Source organism: Lissotriton helveticus, chromosome 7, assembly GCF_964261635.1.
Source record: "Lissotriton helveticus chromosome 7, aLisHel1.1, whole genome shotgun sequence".
NCBI classification, from domain to species: Eukaryota; Metazoa; Chordata; class Amphibia; order Caudata; family Salamandridae; genus Lissotriton; species Lissotriton helveticus.
This window is the reverse complement of record NC_136068.1, coordinates 1,835,062,501-1,835,082,721: the sequence shown is the minus strand read 5'-3', so window position 1 is coordinate 1,835,082,721 and position 20,221 is coordinate 1,835,062,501. Positions and strand designations below refer to the sequence as shown.

At 43.6% G+C, this 20,221-nt stretch overlaps 1 protein-coding gene across 1 annotated transcript in view; it reads right to left on the bottom strand.

Moving 5' to 3' along the window:
• Positions 1-2,722: 2,722 nt before the first annotated feature.
• LOC144769734 (C-type lectin domain family 2 member B-like) overlaps positions 2,723-20,221 on the bottom strand; it is a 52,322-nt gene continuing 34,823 nt past the window's right edge. The window contains exon 4 of the mRNA XM_078653915.1: positions 2,723-3,166. Within this exon, the coding sequence (XP_078510041.1) occupies positions 3,004-3,166 (163 nt within the window). The 3' untranslated portion in view covers positions 2,723-3,003. The remainder of the gene's footprint in view (positions 3,167-20,221) is intronic.

Below are 20,221 nucleotides of genomic sequence, written 5' to 3'. Positions count from 1 at the left end.
AGTCTTTTAAAATCACAATTACTCTTTTACTATTGCGCACAACAGTCCATATTTACTCCCGATGATGTTTTATACTTCGCTTGATTATTGTTATAAAATATTTCGATTTTTATGTATTGTGCTTTTATGGCTCAACTTTTGAATAAAGCTTTTTGGATTGGAACCTGAAATCAGAACACTCCTGGATCTGGGAAGACTCAGAAGGAGGGCTACCCTGCAGTCAGCAACCAGGAGAAACACTGTCCTTTTCTGAAAGACCCCCCAATGTGACTCCAAATGTCAGTTGCCTCGCCTCCTATGTGAAATTCAGGGCTACAATTAGTTCCAGAGTGCTTCCCAGCTGACCAGACCAGACCAGACCTGGCCCCTCTGCTGGCCTCCATGTGCAAGTCCTGACCTCCATGTGCTGTCCTGAAGGTCCTAGACACCTGGCTGGAGTCAAAGTGCACTATTGACGTTTCTTAGTTTAAGCCTGACTGCTTTGTGGCAAGCTACTAGAGGGCTAAACATAGGTTAATTTATTGACAGTTGGGATTCACCCTGACAAGGACTGGGATTATTTCTTGGAGGGTGGACGTGCCCCCTTCAATAGATACGTTTCTTGCAATTGCTGTTCTGTCTGAGAGACAATTCCATACATCCGACAACAAAGGATGACAATTCCCATCTATAGTAGTGAATAGTCTGGGGAATGATACAGAAAAGCCTGCTCCTGACCTGTGCCCTTTCAACACCGGTTCTAATAGAAATGTTTGCAAAGTTGCTCATTAGCTGATAAAGGTAAATGTAGGTAGATTTCTGTAGCCTTTCACCTGCACAAGGTATGAAATAAAGCACTTATTGGTTACAACCATAATCTACATTATGCTCTTAAGATTTTGCCTGCCTGATCTAAGCGTTTTTTTCTAGGACAGCCAAGGCATCTATTTATGTACCCATGTAGACTGAGAAATGTCGAGAAAATGATTTCTCGGGGCTGGAAGGAAGTGGTTTCTATTCACAATGTCAGTGAGTAAAAAATGGATAGGTTGCATTCCTCTCTTGGCTACTTATTATGAATGGAGCTCCATGTACATAGTGAATAAAGGAAGTGATATCTGATGCAAATTAGGTTTCCTCTTACTCTTTATTTGCATATGGGTAAAAACATAACCTCAACCTCATGGCAGACTCAGTCCGCAGTTCCATCTACACTGATGTTTTCTGTGCATTCATGGATTTAGGGCCAAGAATAACAGAAGGTACTTCATGAAAGCATGACAGAAGGCATTCCATAGTTTGATAAACACAGTTATTCTACTACAATATTCAACATTTCATTTAAATACTTTATTTCGGCCATAGGCCATAAAAGTTTCACAATAAAACAAGATTTTCAAATAGTCCACAATCAACTATATTATAAACATGCATGGAAATACTGTTTAGGTTTCAGCCCAAAGTGCCGAACTAGCGAAGGAAATGCCGGTCCTTGATTTTTATCAATAAGTCCTTAGAAAGTCATAATTTGCAGTCAGTAGAAGTGGACAATTTAAAATAAATTGTATCTAAGATCAGATGAACCATATATACAGCATCACAATAAAACTACCATTGGTCTCAGTACAAAGTCCATGCTGGGGAGAGAGCATGATAGTCATCACAATGTTACAATCTAGACCCCATCCTGCTCGTGTTTGTAACATCATTAAAAACAGTATAAAACGATATAAAGTATTTACAATAAAAAGTAACATCCTTCATAGTGCAAATTTCACTTCATGACCAAGACATACTTTGCATTACAGAGAGCGTATTTCAAGAACTCACATTAAAAATAATCATACATTTAGTTTCACTTCAGGGGCGAACAAATACATATTCAGTGCCTGCAGAAGAGAAATACAGAAGCACAAATGTGCTCAGTATGTTGACATCTGATGAGGAGCATGAGCAGTTTGAGAATGCTTTCGTAGCCGCCTGTCATCTTAAACTACATCCATTTGAGCAATTAAAGGATTGGCTGAAGCCTGTACCATCTATTTCGAAGGGTATGGAGGTGTCTTTGCCCCATTTTCCCAATCCACCAGTTCCTCCTTTTCCATATGCCATCCTCCATTCTGTAAAGCATGACGTGGCCGTCTCCTCAGCCATAATGCCAATGATCAGCAGCTAATAGCACGTGGGGCTGTAAGGAGCATTTTCCACAGAGCAGCTGAGTCCCAACATTCATGGACCACAGACTTGAAGCATTCAGTCTCTTGAGCTATATTTTCAAGAATTGTCCGCCAACAGATGTGTCTTACACTGCACATATATTCGTTGATTTAGTAAAAGCCACATGGTGAGCAATGCCTTTATTGTGAGTCAACGTTCCGGTTCTGCATGCAGACCACCACATGTCTGTTTTTTTCTCTGATCAAAATCATTTAGCGTGGATTTTGTCGTGTGGAAAAAGTAGGAAGTGATCAACACATAAAAAAACGGATTTCTAATGTGTGATCTCAGGTGCTCAAACAAAAAACAGTTGGGAGTTTGGCAAAAAAATATTCACATGGTTTAATAGGCACTGAATGATTAGTTAATGCATTATAAAAGCCATTAGTGAGTTTCTAGATAGCCAGTGCTCTGGAAACATTGAAAAATGTTTTTTAAACTTTAAAATGTTAGTAATTCAGATATTTTATAGAAAACAGATTTATACTTTCAGTATGCTATCAAAGTAATGTTCTCTTTTCTTTCTGAAACCTATACTGGCCTGAAGGTTAACTTTGTAAAAACACTCCCAAGACCCGCATTGGTTTGGTAATTATTACTAGAAAACTCCTTAATTAAATAGGTATACACATTGCTAAAAAAATAAATATATATTTTTTTTGAGTCTCGTCAGCAAAGTGTAACACTCGTCCCAGCAGCTCAGCGAATATTTTCCTAACATACACAAGAGTATCATGCATGATGGACAGAGACCGGTCACTAAAGACCATGTCTGGAGTAACTGTGAATATGTGCACCATACATTCTCTAAATACCCCTATGAAAACTTGGCAAAGTTTTCTTTCTTTTATACTTTCTTTCATATGTAGACACTTTGTTACAAATCCAGTGCCGTGTGTTGTAACTGTCTCCACTTTTGACGTTGTGATGGTTGAGGTAGGCATAGTCCGAGTAATCTGCTACCTTGAACCTGCAACAACAAGAAAACACTGTCAGGACTGTGGAAGACGTTTACTTTAGTACTGAGGAAATATGGGCAAAGGCACAAGAGCAGCTAAAGTCTTACAAAATATATAGTAGGGAAACAAGAGAGATACTCTAGGTATGGGATGCAGACTGTTGACCCTCAGTTAATAATAGGTGGGTACTTGGGAAAATGGAAGTTACAAGTTGGTTGACAAAGATCTCAGACTGGTGATGCTTAAAGCTTTTCTAAGCAATGTTGCACATCAGTGGGCAGGTAGGGAATGTCCAAGGCCCGGTCATGGATCTGATGCCGCTGAGGAAGATGAAAGCCTAAGATCATGTGAGAGGGAGGAACAGTGGTCTAGAACAGAGCTTTAAGGCACTCAAGTGCAAGACCACACACTGAAAAGGTGAGGTCCTAAAAGTCTCCAAAGAGGAGCTGAATTTATAGGTTATAGGTTACCGTATTTGACGATCTCAAAGGAGCACAATGGATAGCACAAAAGGTGATGGGTGGAAGGCTTTAATTTAATATAGTCATTGATAACCACCCTAGATCGCTTTCCAGTCCATCCCTTCCTAGGTCATGGATCCCATGCTGACTGTGCCGCAGGACCCAAGAGGGACCTCACTGAACAGGCCCAACAAGGCGTAAGTAAGTAAGTCATTTATTTGTACATGATTAATTAAAATCTTTACAAAACAATAAAACATTGCTAAAAATTGTTAAACAGTTCATATGTGCGCAATCCCCTCAATTTGCAAGGTTGATTAATATCAGTTCATATTTGTCCATAAAATGTTTCGATGGTCGTCAGGCGCTCGTGTCTTTTTTCTGCTAAATCCAAAAACTTTACGACCCGGCAGTTTAATTTAGTATTGCTGGGGTTAAAGCACAGTTTAACAGCCTGCCTGCATGTCCGGACGCCATGTAATTTAAAAGGGGACCGTAATAAATTTTGCCTCAAGTCCTTTAGTTTGGGACAAATACATATCACGTGGATGATGTCTTCCTTGTCAGCTTTACACAGGCGGCACTGCTGCAAGATGTTTTTTCTTACCCAGATGGTAGATGCGGGTTATTGGAATTACGCCAAGGCGTAATTTTAAGAACTTTTCTTTCGTTTTTAGATTCATACCAATGTTGAGATATTCTTGTGGCTGTGTTCTTCCATAGTCACTGGGCGTGATCCAACCATGCGCTCTTTTTGTTAATGCCTCCTTGTCCTCAATAGATGAAATAATGCGTGTTGATTTTTTCGCATCTTTTTTGAAAGACAAGAGGTCTATTAGGGTGCCCCAGATATCAGACAGACCTAGGACTTGAAGCGAATCAAATAGGTAATCTCTAGCTGAAGATGTTTGATGTCGGAGCAGCTCTTCCCATACGTTGGAGTTTAGAGAGCCAACCTCCGCGCTGGGAATCTTATGCCAGCTGGTAACATACGCACTCCACATTTCTAGTGTTTGTTTAAGAATACCAAATTCTAACCGGATCTGTGCAGGTGAGCCATATCTTGACAGGTTAAAAATAGCCCTGTATGAGTTAGCTATAACTATGTCCAGTAATGCGGCGTCCTTCCCTTGAAGGGATTCACTCCCATATGTGAGAGTCGGCTGTAACTTTGCGCGATCTGGAGAAGAGGGTTGAGCCTTAGATCAGGGAGTTTGGCCTTTAAAGATTTTATGGCCAAGTAGGTCATGGTTCCCTTTCCTCGTACGGAGATCAATTGAGGTTTAAACAAGTTCTTGGAGCCCAGATTTACACCCAGATACTTGTAGGTAGTTACCAGGTCTAGCCCTTCTCCGTTTATGTGCCAATTAATTTTCCTTTTTGTTTTTTGTAATTTACTGCCATAACCTTAGATTTGTTGAAATTTATTTCCAGGGCATTCTTTAGTGAAAAGGAGTGGGCTACATTCAGAAGATGCTGGAGGCCCATAGGTGTCCGGCTTATCAGCACCAAGTCGTCCGCATATAGCAGATTGGACAGTGGAATTTTCCCTAGTTTCAGTGCATGACTGAGGCATTTATCAAGTTCCCCTGGTAGGTCAACAAGGAAAAGGTTGAATAGAATTGGTGCTAGCACACACCCCTGTTTTAACCCTTTTGATGTCGGAATGGGTTTAGAGAGATGTGTGCCCGCTCCTAGATTAACTTTAATCCAGGTGTTTGAGTGGAGTAGTATCAGCACATCTAGGAGATGTTTAGGTATTCCCTAGTTGTCCAATTTCTGCCAAAGTTTGATGCGATCCACGTGGTCGAATGGGGCAGGTCTGGGACTCCTTGGGTACCAAGCATAGAGAGGCGTGGCTCTGCAGTTCAGGCTGGAGGGTCTCTTTTGGGACATGGTCACGACTGATTTCAATATGGTTGCTTCCGGTATGCAATGCTCAGGCGGCCTAATGAACTATGCACTGGAATGCAGCCTGAAGACTTACCGGTGGTTGCAATTAAATTCAGTATTACCCAATCCCCTTTTTTGTGCCCTCTCCCTTGATTTAAGGATAACCTCCACCTATTTACACAGGGCCTTGCCTATTATTTGCACCATAACCGCAGGGGAAGCAGCTTTCTACAGCCGCTGGACACTCACTACCCAACACCGTGCTGCCTGCATCCTGCTAACCGCTTGAAAAGAGCAGATGTCGCCCTGCTGTTTTGGTGGCCTTTACTATTTTTTGCACCATATTCCCCAGCGGGTACTACGAAGCTTCAGGTGATGAATCTCCCTCCAGCGTCCTGCCCATATGTGGTTGTCCTAACTGGAGGCCCACACTTTTGGAAAGGCCAACACGAGACTTATGATGAACTATTTATTAAAACCTTGGATTGGCTTGCACGGTTCAGAGGTTTCCAACTGGTATATTATAACAATATTCTATTTACCAGGAGAGTGGCCAGGATTGAGCCCGATAGGATTGAGAGTGCAGGTGATTGTATTATTATTAATTTTAGATTTCCTTTCCTGGCTCACAATGTATTATTTGGTGGTGCAATTCATCCATCTGACAGCACAGAGCCACAACCCTTAGTCTATTTCTCTCAGCCCTCCCTTACATTAAGTGACAAGGGATTACCCACCTCCCTCACCGGCAGTGTCTCGTCACCACCAGAGTGGGCAAGACAATATTTTTGTCTAACCCTTACACAACTGTTTTGACTGCATTGGCAGGGGTGGGCTGACCACTAGTAGAAAGACTGATGGAAGTCCCCGGTTACAAGTCTAAAGGATTGGTTGCTGAAGGCTCTAGCCACTTGAGTGTAGAGAAAGTCTCTAGTTCGGTCCCTGTATCTTGTACCGGAATCACCAGGATTGAACAGGTCTGTCTTGTGAGGATGCAAACGGTAATCTGGCAGGGAGGGGCAGGGATCCCTGCCCCCAGAAACTTTAGAGACTAAAACAATCACCCGCACTACTAAACCCATATTAATGGTGGGCAGTGGCCAGATGTTCTTGTGGGTGGGCAATCATCTGCAGATGGTCTGGCACTACACAGGATGTTACAAGCTACAGAGGGCTCTAATGTTATTGATTTCACTATTAGTGCAGGACGCTCCAATGGGGTTCTCTTCACTGTTAACAAATGCCAAACAATTGATGCGGTAAGGGGGCCTAATCCACTGCTGTAGACTGGCAGATTAAACTCATTTTTTGGAATGTAGCAGGTTTGGCTTCTAAATTAGTTGCAAAACCAACAGTTGATGAACAGAATGTAGAACAATGTCATACATTCACCCCAGTACAGAGATCTGGGCCTAAATCCATTTTTTTTTTTTGCACTCCACACCACTCCAGTTCAGACATGGCCATATGCAAATCAGCCTTGACCCTGCCCCTCATGGGAACAGTCCAGTCCGAACTGACAAGCCATGTCTTTCCTGGCCCGGAATCGAGCATCCTAGGACCGGTTTCTGGCTATCAGCCGTCTTCAGCCAGGATAGCTTGACTCCAGTGGTGTGGAGAGCATGGGACTCCCGTCTGAGCATACCCATCCCACTCGGGGTGACAAATGCAAAACCAACAGTTGATGGATAGAATGTAGAACAATGTCATACATTCACCCCAGTACAGATTAGTTGGCCCGGATTGGGCGAATATATAGAACAATATGATTTTTGCTTATTTCAAGAGACCTAGTCCCACATGAAGGTTATGCAAATTTTTTTAAGGATGCCATCACAGCAGGAAGGGGTAGGCATTCTGAAGGCCTCACAACTTGGGTGAGAACAACTGTGAGGGGGGTCCTGAGAGAGGTGGAGGTGGATTTCCCAGACCTATTATGCGTATCTCTGGTGGATCCCTAGGGCGAAATCTATCTTATATATAATGTGTATTGCAGTTCTTTTGGGAGCAAAAGGGAGTCAGTCGTTTTAGAGCAACTGAATGCATTCTATCCCTACAGCCACCCTATGCTAGGAAAATTGTGGGGGGTGATTTAAATTATCAATTTAAACCATTGAGCATTGAAATTTCACCTTTGTCAGTTGGTGAGGATGAATTTTGGTTAGTTTCAGCCCTTGAGATTCCAATGATTATGAAATGGGCCCCAAGGGCAAATTAAAATCAATGCACTTACCTTAAAACAGGAGTTAAGGGCTTGTAATGGCAGAACTAGGCCTGACAGGATAGGGACCCACACTTGTAATTGTCCTAACTCAACTAGACTAATCTATTATATCCTCTTGGACCTTAAGTTATGGCCATATCTTGGGGATATGCAAGTAATGGCACATCTGGATAGTGACCGTAACGCATTGGCACTTAAGCTCAACTTAAATCTAAAAGGTCAGACTACCCGCACTGGACAGCCATTTGATAGGAGACTAAGCATTAGCAGCAACTGGCTTATGCCAAATGGTGTAGCCTGGAGATCTCGCAGATCTTTTGTTTTTTGGCAGTAGAGAAGGAGGGATTGGTGACCCTCTTTTCAGCAGGGCGTCTGGAAGGATCTTTGGGTGCATTCACTGAGATCCGTACAGGATTGTTTGGGAAACTAAGGAACCTCTTTCTTGTTGTAACCAGGCAAGTGCTTGACAGGAAGCACCCCCAGACCTGGTACAACAAATGTTGTAGGGACTCCAAGACCAATTTTTTCATAGCAATAAAAAAGGAAGATAGGATTTGATCCTGGCTGCTAGGAGCATTTGTAAAAAGGGCCTCATTAATGCTAAAAAAGAATGGAAAAGGGGAAGATGGGAGAGTCTTATACACTGGTAAATGTAAAAATCATCACACATTTTGGAATATAATATCCTTTGGTAGTAGGTGAGGGTCTGGACCAGTAGAAGGTGATGTTTCAGCCAGTGACTGGGTAGCCCATTACTCGAGCCAGTATGTGCAGGAGGAAGAACCGGCTAATGTTGTTAGCGATCCTATGGGTTCAGGGATTCGGGGGCTCTTAACTCAGGACCTGGGAGAGGTAGAAAAATAGTATGACAGCGCCTGCCTTAGGTGGCATTTTTAATGACCAGGGAATTTCCACCCAGGAAGTATGTCTAGCTGTACTGGGTATGTTACCCAACAAGGTGCCAGGCCTAGACCACATTCCCAGAAATGTATTTTGGAGGGAGGCAGATATCTGGGGAGCTTTCTTTACTCTGCTATTTACAGCTTTTCTGAAAGAGGCCCCCATGCCACCCACTTGGGTTAGGGCTGAAATCATCCCCATACATAAGAAAGGACCTTGCGATGCACCTGCGAATTATAGATCCATAAGTCTCATTGACAGCTCGCAAAAGCTGTTCTGTAATCTACCAAGTATGACACTACAGGAGTGGATGGAAGGAAATGACAAAATGTCACCTCTACAGGCAGGCTTTACGGAGGAGACAAGTATGTTTGACCAGGTGTTCCGGCGCCTGATGGCGTACAGGAAGGTGGTCACCCTGGAGGACAGACACTTCTATGTCATATTTGTGGATCTCCATTCCACATTTGACCTAGTCCGCAGGCCAACCCTGTGGTGGTTGCTACAACAACTAGGGGTACCTAACAACCTACTTGATATTATAGTGAGGGTTGCACATGAACAACTATGCACAGGTGAGGTGTGGCCAGGATGGCAAGCTGACTGAGCCATTCCCTGTAAGTAGGGGGTAAGGCAGGGATGTGTACTTGCCCGACACTTTTTTCTCTCTACATTAATAGTCTAATAGATGCCCTGGGGCAGAATGAAAATGACGTCCCCAGGTTGTCAAACATGAAGATTGCTGCCCTCATAATTGCTGATGACACCTTTCTATTGCCCAAATCTCCCATGGGTCTGAAAACGTCCTGGACCGCTTTGAGCAATTTCTCAGGGATCGAGGTCTTGAAATTAGTTCAGGTATGACAAAGTACATGATCCTAAACCCAGGGAATTTGACCAGGACTAATCCAGTCCTATCAGGGGCTCCTTTAGAAAGAGGTCATACCTTCACCTATTTGGGCATCACACTAATTGAACATCTGGAGAGGCAGGCACATGTGACCCAGAGCAGAAGAAATATGGAGCAAGTTACGGGGAACATATATGAGAAGGTATACAGCTCAGAGTTTCGACCTGTCCACCCGGCATTACAGGTATATCAACTGCACGCCCTGGGGACAGCAACCTACGGTGCTGAGTTGTGGGGCCACTTGGCTGCGTCTGCGCTAGACTTAGTGGAAAACTTGTTCATTTGACAGCTGGTAGGTGTTTCTATAAATACTCCCCTACTTCCTCTTAGACTTGATCTCGGGTTAAGAGCACGCTTGGACAAAATTGGCTTAAGCCCCATCCTGTATTGGATGAGGATCTGCGTTATCCCCGAGCTCTAACAGTATCAGCCGGGCTTCGCTGAAATAGGTAATCTTGCATGCTCCTGCAATTTATCCTGGGTCAAGAATGTAAAACCATTCTTGGGAGAAATGGGGCTCACAACAATGTGGAGCGCTCCAGAGGACATAGGAGAAGATACCCAAGAACACTTTCAAAACAGCATACTGGCAGCACAAAGAACTTTTATTACATTCCCAGGAAAATCGAGCCTCCATGACTGACACATTTCTTATAGTCAAAGACCTTTATGGCAGGGAATATTTCCTGGATGAGAAAGAACATACCTTAGCCAGGTGTCTATTTTTGCAACTTCGCTATGGGCCCTACCCATTTACTCTTTTACAGCTAGTTGGGCAAATCCCTGTGGGCCGAGAACTGGCAGTGACTGGTTTGTGGTGCCCCAAAGGAGACCCTAGAACAGAGGTCTTCAATCTGTTGAGTGCGATCCCCAGGGGGGCAGCATGGAGTATTGGGAAGTGGGGCACGCATTCCTCCATCTCTTCAGCTGGAGTGTCATTCAGGGACTCTCCTGTGCTGTAAAACCAAAGCTAAAATCTATATTTTCGAAGCACCATTCTCGAATAACTTTTTGCTCATTTTGTAGCAGTCTATCTTATACTGTGTGTAATGCAAGTATGACATAATGGCTTACATATTCAGTGCTTTTAGTCACAGGCTGTGACCTCATAGCACTAAAAATACACAAGTCCCTATTCTCCACTGCACGAACCAAGATTTCATTATGTGGCTCTCTGATCACACACTGACCTCTGAAGTGCATTAACTAATAGAGGTTTCATATCGTACTATAGTGTATTTCCCACTGAGCAACAACTTTTTATATTTATTTATTTTCCATTTAAGCTGCCCTTTATTTTACATGTAGCTACCTGGTGGTGAAGGACCTAAAAACGTTCAGAATATTCTGTTTTTAGCCACATCTTTGACCCCACCCCATGTTCCGACTCTCAAGGCCCACTAGCTCCACCCCAAACATGACTCAAGTCAACAACAGCAGCAAACTAATATAACCAGGAGTCAGTTTTTGCTAAAATAGAAGTGTCTGTTTTCATAATGTTAAAAATAAAAACATTTTTAGAAAAACAGTATGAAAGAAGATGAAGGGACCACTTCCTCCCCGGGAATTAAAGAGAGAATCCTACTTGGACCTTAGGGTGCATCAATAATCATTGGTATGTTTTAATTATGATGAATGATGTTCAGCAACCTCCAGTTCCATGCAGCTGTAAAAGTCAATCCATCAGTATCTCATGAAATACAGTATGGTTCTCCTTGGATTCCTTTCACTAAAGTTGCAGCCCATGCATTACAGCCATTATACCCAGGACCACTGGACATATGCCATTGTGTGGCCGTTGCAATGATAGCATCATTATTCATTTACTGCTTTTGCTACATCATCCATCATCTGCTGATTTTCACAAAAACCTTTTTATTAGTACATATACGGTATAAATGTCACTAAAAGGCAGCGACACATGTTGCCATGCAGTAGAAGGCCCTTTGCAAAGCTGGGCTAGTCACATTTTTGTTTCTTTTTGCTATTTTTGGGTGTTTAACTTGTACTTATGAGGTGCAACCACAGATTGACTGTTTCTCTGGAGAAAAACAGGCACACGCATCACATTAGTTCAGAAAGGTATTTTAATCCGAATACGTTGTGTCAAACTATGTTTTGTTTGTAAAAATTAAAGAATCATTGTGCATATTTAGGTAATTCTTTTTAGAGACTTCTTGATTGAACTTTGTGGTAAGCCTCTGACACCAAACCACAGCCACCCACAAACATTTGGTTTGCCAAACATGATTTCATATTATTTCCCCACCATAAAAATTATTTGACTGGGGGAGTTTATGTTAGTCGATGATGAGGAGTACCAGGTTCTAGAAATGTTTGTCAGTAGGGGGTCCCTATGCCTAAAAAATGTGGACGGGGTCTCAGCATCAAACAGTTTGAAGACCTCTGCCTTAGAACATGTTCTGTTCTTCTGTCCAGCTTACGAGATCAGTAGGTGATGTTGGATTTTCCCATTGTGCCAGATCCTGGGCCCCTAGAGAGCATAAAGTTGCCCTAAGGATTCTCAGACTTGATCTCAGCAAGCCATTGAGCTTTGCACTTACTCTTTATTTGATGGCTATGTGGAGAACTAGGACAAAGTTTTGTGCCTTATCTGATAAGCAACCCACCGCAGATGCGGTGACGTGACATGATGTGCAAATTCTTGTTTAGACCCCCGATGTTGATATCTGATTGCCTTCCATATCCTCTCATATCTTTTTCTGTTCTTGACTTTCAGTCAACCATGACATCTGATGTATAAAAGACTAGCATGAGTATTGATTGTAACCTAATGAGCTGGATTTTAATTGTATATATCACCTTTTAATGTATTTATGTTTTAAATTGTTTTATGTGCTTTTATGGCTTTTGAGCCGAAATAAAAAAAAATTACTAAATGACTAGTATTTACATTTATCTTACGTAGATATTTTGAAAAACTGCTATAGATCCAGCCCTGTTGCTTGTTGGTTGAACACCCCTGAAGTAAACAATGTGCGAAGGCCATGGGGTGAACAGTAGGAAGGCTGGAGTCAGACAGACAAGGGGAGAAGTACCTACCCCGGGGCAGGGTGGACTGTGCGATGGAGGGATACTACAGTGAGGCTTCAAGTGGAACACAGTCAAACCTGCCCAATGGAGAGCGGGGGGAAATTAAGGTGGCAGATGGGAACATGCACCACTTGACTCTCTCCTATTTGGCTGGATTTAAGGCAAGAGACACCTGGTTCAGAAACACTCAGACCAGTATCCAGACATTATCCAGCCGCACCTGAATAAAGCCATTACAACGTTTACCGCTTGTGGGCCCTGAAACTGGAATTAATCCTAGGGATAGAGGGATACTGGGTCCATTTGTACATGGTTATCTCTGATTCCAGGGACGTTTCTGTTCGGATTCACCCCCTGCAATGAGCAGGAGGTAAATGGGAAGTTTACCTGTGTGTTGTGGGTAGGGTTGGTGCAGGGGGAGGTCTGGCTATTGTTAGTTGGCGGAACAATACATGCAAACCCTTGGCATTGGGGAGGTCAGGTGGGGGCTGGGCTCAGTCTCTGCCCACACCCCATTCTGGAGATCCCAAATCATTGAGTGACTCTAAAATAGATCATTAATAATTGCTCTGACTATGGGGAGGTGCAAAGGCTGAACTTGTTGGGCCTTGACGTGTTACCTATACACACTAGCAGGAGTATTTTATTTCAATGCAGTCTCACTATAAACACACAAAGAAGCTGTGTGATAGAGATGCTAAACAGTCACAGACCAGACACCTAAAGCATGCCAGGTGGCAATGTGGCAGGAAAGGAACAACTGCTTTGTTTGTTGCCACTGTCTATAACAGGGTATTTTAAATAGGGAAAAAATGCATGCACCCACATTTGGAAACAGAAGCCCTCATTTTCATTCCATCATTGACAGACATCAAAGAATCGAAAGCGCAGTCTTTTTTCTCCCCAAGAGGTATGAGTAGTTTTCTGCATTATTTAATGATTAATTCATTTAGGGCCACATGCATCAAAGTCCGGATTTGCGAATCTTAAATAGCGAATTTTAAGAAATCGCTATTTAGATGCGCAACTCCCTATGCATGTAGGAATCACAAAAAAATTGCGATTCCTACAAATTCCTTAACTGCAAATCTCAATTAAGGAATTGCTTCCCATTCATTCATATGGGCCTAGAGGATAGGAATGAATGGCAATTGCATGCGCAATTTGCGTTTACCAAATAGGTACTCGCAAATTGCGCAAGCAATTTCAAGGGTGCCAAATAAACACCCCGTTGCACCCCTGAAAATGAGATGTTACCAAACTTTAGTGCATTTTTCAAAGGTTTTGCAGATTACCATCATGCTCAAATTTATGGTAATTTGTAATCCCTAATTGCGAATTTGCAATTTGGAATTGCATCATGCATTGCATTTAGGGAATCTCAATTTACGATTCCCTAAATGCATTTGCAGTTTAAGTTATCGCAAATGTTGCGATGACTTAAATTGCGAATTTGCATTTGGGTTGATGCAGCCCAAATGCTAAAATACCGGTCGCAAAGGAGCAGATTCTGTTTTTATATAGCTCTATGAGTACAAGGTAGAATACAGGAAAATAAAATGTATTTATTTATTTTAAATGCTTTTTTTATATAGGTGGTCATTTTTTGTACACAAAGAATTGTAGAAAGACACTGATGTTGCACTTTGTGAATCTGGGAAGCTACCTAGGTTTTTTTTCAGCTTAAGAAACAGCAAAGTTATTTTCCCCGCAGAGCCACTTAGCAGGCGGAATCTATTTCCAATCAATATCGGCCAAAAGGTGTGTAAAAAATACTGAATGCTCAGGATACTGTTGTGAGAACTTTATATACAGGCGAAAATACCAACTGCTGGCTTCTCCCTATTGGTGTGTGCTTTTAAAATAGAAATAGGCAAAGAATAAAGTTTGCGTTGATCCCAAGCAGGCCTTCACAAGCACCTTGTATGTTGCAGGGAGAGGTAAAAGAGTTTAACATGCAGGGTCACACATGCCATGCCAGGTATTTTAGGGTATTTCTGCTTGTCGGCGCATGACTTGTCGTTGGTGGCACACTCCGAATCTCTTCATAAGTTTTTTATTTGTTGTGTTGTAGTGCTAAGTAGGTCTGCACCCCGAAGTCACAGGAGAGTTACTGTCTTGTTCTATTTTTACCTAGGCCACAATAAGTTGTGAGAGGGCTAAATACACCTGCTTTTTGGATGAAAAATGTTTATCAGGTAACATAAAAATTCGATAGGTAATACGTGTATTATTTATATTTTCATGCACAGCAAGATGCTATGATCTTTGCTGAATCACATGCTTTTTCAGCCAAGTTCCTTAGGTGTTAGGCCTGGTGACGAAGGCCTTGGTGTCTCAGGGGTTCTGGGCACTCAGCATGGTTTGTGTAGACCCCCGTCTCTGCTCCCCGAGGGCAAGGTGCCACTGCAAGTAAAACAGAAATGCTACGAACCTGCAGTGACTTTTTGCATCCAGAGGCAGTCGAGGGCTGCTCTCAGAGGGTGAAACAGGGTTTCGAAATTCGGACATATTCGTATAAAAATAACATGAGTTTATTTAAACCCAGGTTCAATAGTAGAGTAAAAATCGATCATAAACATGATCTTTTACTTGTCTGCTGTGAGGCGTGGGGTGACGGGGGTGATTGAAATGCTCTCATATTTCTTGAGAAAACCAGAGTGGGGGTGAACAGTACTGTGTTAATCGATGCCACCCCTCACCCTTGTGCGACAGACACGTGGCAAAGTCGAGGCCAGTGTTTGGGTGTGGCACAGCCTTGCCTATTAGGTCTCGCCTACGCAACGCACATGCGTTGGAAAGGCAAAAAGACCTTTTCCCATCGCCATGGCTTTCCAGCCATACAAGTGCATGTGTTCCATTGCCTTCAATGGCAACGTGTGCACGTGAGGCGATTTACTTGCGGGACCGAGCGCCACCATATGGTAGCAATTATCGCTCCCGTAAGTAACTCGTGCAGGCCCCCCGCTTCTAGCGCGCGTGCGCACACACGTAACTCCAGGGCTTTTTATTTTTTTACTTTTAGCGCGAGGCGCGCGTGCGGCCACTGCTTGTTGGGTATGCACAGGGAGACTAAGTGACTACAATGATCTCTTTTTACGCCGAGGTTTCTTCCACCTTAGGCCCCTTTCATAGCACCCAGGTCGGAGGAGCTATAAAATACCGATGCAACGCCTCTTTGCTTCATTGAACTAATTTTCCCTCTGAGACTTCCCACAATGCAGTGGCGAGGGCAGGGAGCTCACTAGTAGCCTCAGTGTTAACTGCGGGTCAGGGAAGTCAGGAGGGATATCGTTAAACAGTGACACTGCCAAACCAGGCCGTATCACTCTCCCGTCTGCAAGGGACGAATATAAGCCTCAAGTCCGAGACGGCACTGCTGCTCGCGGGTCCGCAGCATTCACACGAATCGCTCATTTTGAGAAAGCAGCCAGCCGCAGTACGGACCTCCGCCGCTAAACGAACAAAGGGGGAGTTCTGTAAAAGCAGTGCATAATGGGAACCCCCTTTCATGGGCACTGCTAACCTTTTGGCAGCCACCAGCAAACTCTATTCTGTGCCGTTGATTGGGGAGGACAATAAGCCGAGGCTCCCTCTGAATGACTGATACCGCCAACATTGTCCCCATTCACTGGCTTTTGGGAACCACGGGGGACCATTGTCCGCCGTGACTCCTTCAGACAGTAGGGAAGGCGAAAGTGAGAGCATCTATGGCAGCACAAGTGTTATAATCTCCCTTTAAAGTGCCCCAGCTCGACATTTCCAGCTGAGCAACAGGAACTATACAGTGTCAGAGGAACACAGAGCAGAGGGACTCAAGCGGGGCCTTCCAATCCCCTTATCGCCCTGCGCTGCTAATACCGCAAAGATGGCGCAGTGGAAAACACAGGAGGGCTGGACTTGTGCAGATCAGGCCTTTCAACTGCTGAGGAGCATTTAGCGGCAAAGCAGTTCAAACGTGGTGGGCAATGCTGAGAGCAAAAACAGTTTAATGAGCTAAAGAGTTGGTGAATGAAAGCGAACCGCCGTCCCACGCTCATAACGGCCGCTGCAGGAGCAGGGCCAGTGACTGAGGCCCAGTGTGCTGTGTGCAGAGGGTGTAAAGTCAAGCTGCTTCACCGAGAAAAGTGAATGAGCCTCTTCTGTTCGAGGTTACTTTTCATAAGAAACTTTTGCGAAACAGTTTAAACTAGAACACTTTTTTATAACTTTTAACATTTCTAACTGTTCACTTGCAACCTGCGGTAGCCATGCACAATGAGCAATTCTTTGCCGAGTGAACCTCCATTTACGCAAGATGAAAAACAACAACTATTAAACTTGAGGCTTTAAAAGGAAGACAAAGTAAGAGAAGATGTAAACTAAATTCAGAAATACATAGAACTTATAGTGTATATATATTTTTATGCCCAGATAAACTTTAGGGTTATAGTGACATAAGGCAGCCAACTTTATCTATTAGAGGCCTATTGGTTTTTGGACAATTCAGAATTTATGAAAATAGACCATACCATGAAAGTTTGCCAACTGAGTTGCACTAACTGTCTTGGGGGAATCTGTTAAACATTCAGGGGGCTCTCACCCTTGCAGGACGCCGCTGCCGCAAACGCGGTCTACCGCCTGGACTATCGGGCCACCTGTGTTGCTGCTCCTGACCCCTCCCGCCCACCCAGGGACTACAACACCCGGCAGAACTTGCGGCCAGGACGCCGCCTACGTTGTTCCGGCACCCGGTGGCGCTCAAATACAGCTGGGAGCTCCCGCTTTGAGGGACGCGCGCGCTGGTGCGTCGGGCTAAGCTCGGGAAAAGGGCGGGCCCTCTGTGGCCATCAGGGGCCAGAAGAGGCCGGGCTGGGACACCCCCTTAATATCTGCATTATAGACAAGTCCTCAAGCTATGTGAGTAATTACATGTATTGTGATTAGTGTAAAAACTAGAAAGGCTCTCTTCTGATACTTCTGGAACATGACATACGTGGTTACTCAGTAACACTAAATGAACTTGTGAGGACTTACGCACATTGTAGCTGTAACAGTGGTTTTATTATTTTTAGCATCGTATTTTCAAATACAGCAACATTATTCAGCGATTATAAGGGTATAATTTTGTGTATAAAGCATGCTGAGAGCGGAACTTATCCTGATAGATGACGGCAGCATGTCCAGAAACCTGTTGATATTTTCCCTACTGACGAAGGAATAATCCAGAAACACATGTCTAGGGATGCGCTTTGAAATAATGATGGTAGCACTGGCTATGAACTGAGAACTGAGCGAGAAACACGAACTACATGTACCAAGATGCTAGAGGTAAACACGCTGGACGTGTCAGCGGCCTGCTCCCACCCCCTGTGTTGTTATAATTTTGTGTATGTATAACTCTTTTGGGGATTGAGGTGATGTGTTGACGCATTGACACTGTTGTAATTCATAACACCCCTTAAACTTTCTCCTCCCTGAATTAGCCCAGTTCATTGCTATACATATTAAGTGTTGGGTTTCTGTTTTAAAACTGACAGTGCTTCTTAAATGGCAAGACGGAAAGTTGGAGGTGGCCCGGGGATGGCTGGGACCCTAGATGCTTATCTAACCAAGGCAGAGTCTGTCATCAACAAGGAAATTATAATGACAGAGCTTGGACTATCCCTGGCCCCACCTATGGCAGGTTATCTGCTACTCCAGCACTCCCAGATACCCAGAAACAAACCTCCCCTCCACCTGGCCAGGACAGGACCCCCCAGAAAGAGGATGATATGTCCTTAGTTCTGGGCAGTATGCTCTCTGGGACCCCAGAACTGATAACCAGCCCTGTTAAGTACAAATTACGGGGAAGAACACCGAAACAAAAGTTAGTTTCTTCCCGGCCGAAAAAAAACAATCTCATCCCAAAGAAAAAACGGGTAACCAAACAGGGACTCACAGGGGTAGGAAATAAAGGAGTGACAACAGTGAAAATACATGACACAGGAAAAGAGGACCAAAGAGATTTAACTAACAATGCCCAGAGTGCGGGAGGAATAACGAACACAGGGCATAGTGAAGGAGATTTCTGGGGGGAACTAGAGGGTATGGTAAAAATCTTGCTGGAACCCATCGTATTAAAATTGTGTGGGGTAGAATCTAGGCTATTATTTCTGGAGTCTTCGCTGGCTAAATTTCTGAACGCAACAGGCCCAGCAGAAATACAGAATACTACACCCCACCCTTAAGTACGAGGGACAGATTATCTGGCAATAACGATAAGGTGGCTCAACCAGCGTCAACTAGCAAAAGGCCCATGGCTACAGATGGTGCTAGTAACCCTAATGGAAACATGAGAGAAAAAACACCTCTAGTACAACCCTTATGTACTAGGAGGAAATCTCCTACTCCTGAGTTAACTCAGAGGTTAGATGAGGGATCTAGTGTGGCTCGCAGACCCATTGTTATTGATCTCCCGTCATACTGAGTAATGCCCCTGCTCTCCCATCAAGAGGAACTGAAAGCTATGAACAACTACTGAATAAGACAGTGGTTTGGCTTAGTCAGAACACCCCTGATGGAGTGAACATCACCAACAATATTATAATGGTACACAGGGTTAACTGGATTGGTAGCTCTAACAAGATAGGGAGCGGGGACTGCATTATTATTAATTTTGACAATCCTCATACTGCGGGCCGCCTATTATCAAGAGAACTTCGCCCACAGCTGACGCTGGGCACTGCCATTAAACTACTACCCTTAGGGTTTTTTTACAGGCCAGTTCCATGGAGGGAACTGGTAAGATCTAATCGGGAGGAAAACTGGTGGATGGGAGACTGGTCCAGGGCGAGATCTTTCTCCGATTGTGTTCCCCCCTTGCTACCCCAGATCACACCGAGCAACTTAATCACTACCGGGTGCAGGCTCCCAGTCCATAACAGGTGTGAAATCCTGTCAGGCTTGGAAGCATGTGATTGACTCGAAGAAATTGGTGACCTGGGAGGAGGGAGGATGAATGATACAGGAGCTGTAGCGAATAGATTACACAGGGAGAGTTCAAATAATTTTATCTCCTGGAATATTGCAGGGCTAGCTTCCAAGATATTGAACCCTAGCTGGATTGCTTATATTAAGCAATTCTTGATAATCTGTTTGCAAGAAACATGGTCGGTCGAATGTGATCTCCTTCTGGAAGGATACAAGGCATATTTTATACTAGCAACTGTCTCTAATAGGGGGAGATCAAAAGGAGGACTGGTTATTTATGTCTCTGTAGCCTGGTCATGTAAAGTGCCTACGGTCTCCACCTCGAATCTGGGTATTCTTCCTCTAAGTCTAATAGGAGGGAACTGTATGGTAGGTCTGGTAAATGTTTACAATTCACCTTCTTTATGCAGGGATCGCAGTCACATATTTGCTCTGAATGCTTTTATCAACAAGTCTATGAGTCATAGCCTACACAATCTTATGGTTATGGGTGATTTTAACACACATCCCTGTGGTAACCTCGTATCTACAAGTATTATTGAGTTTAGTTGTTCTCGAATTCGTGGACTTCATTTTGAGCACTCGACCGACGGGGAGTTGCTTAATGATTTGATGAATGATCTTGATTTGATATCCACCATGGCTTTGACAGATCCATACACTAGATTCAAGG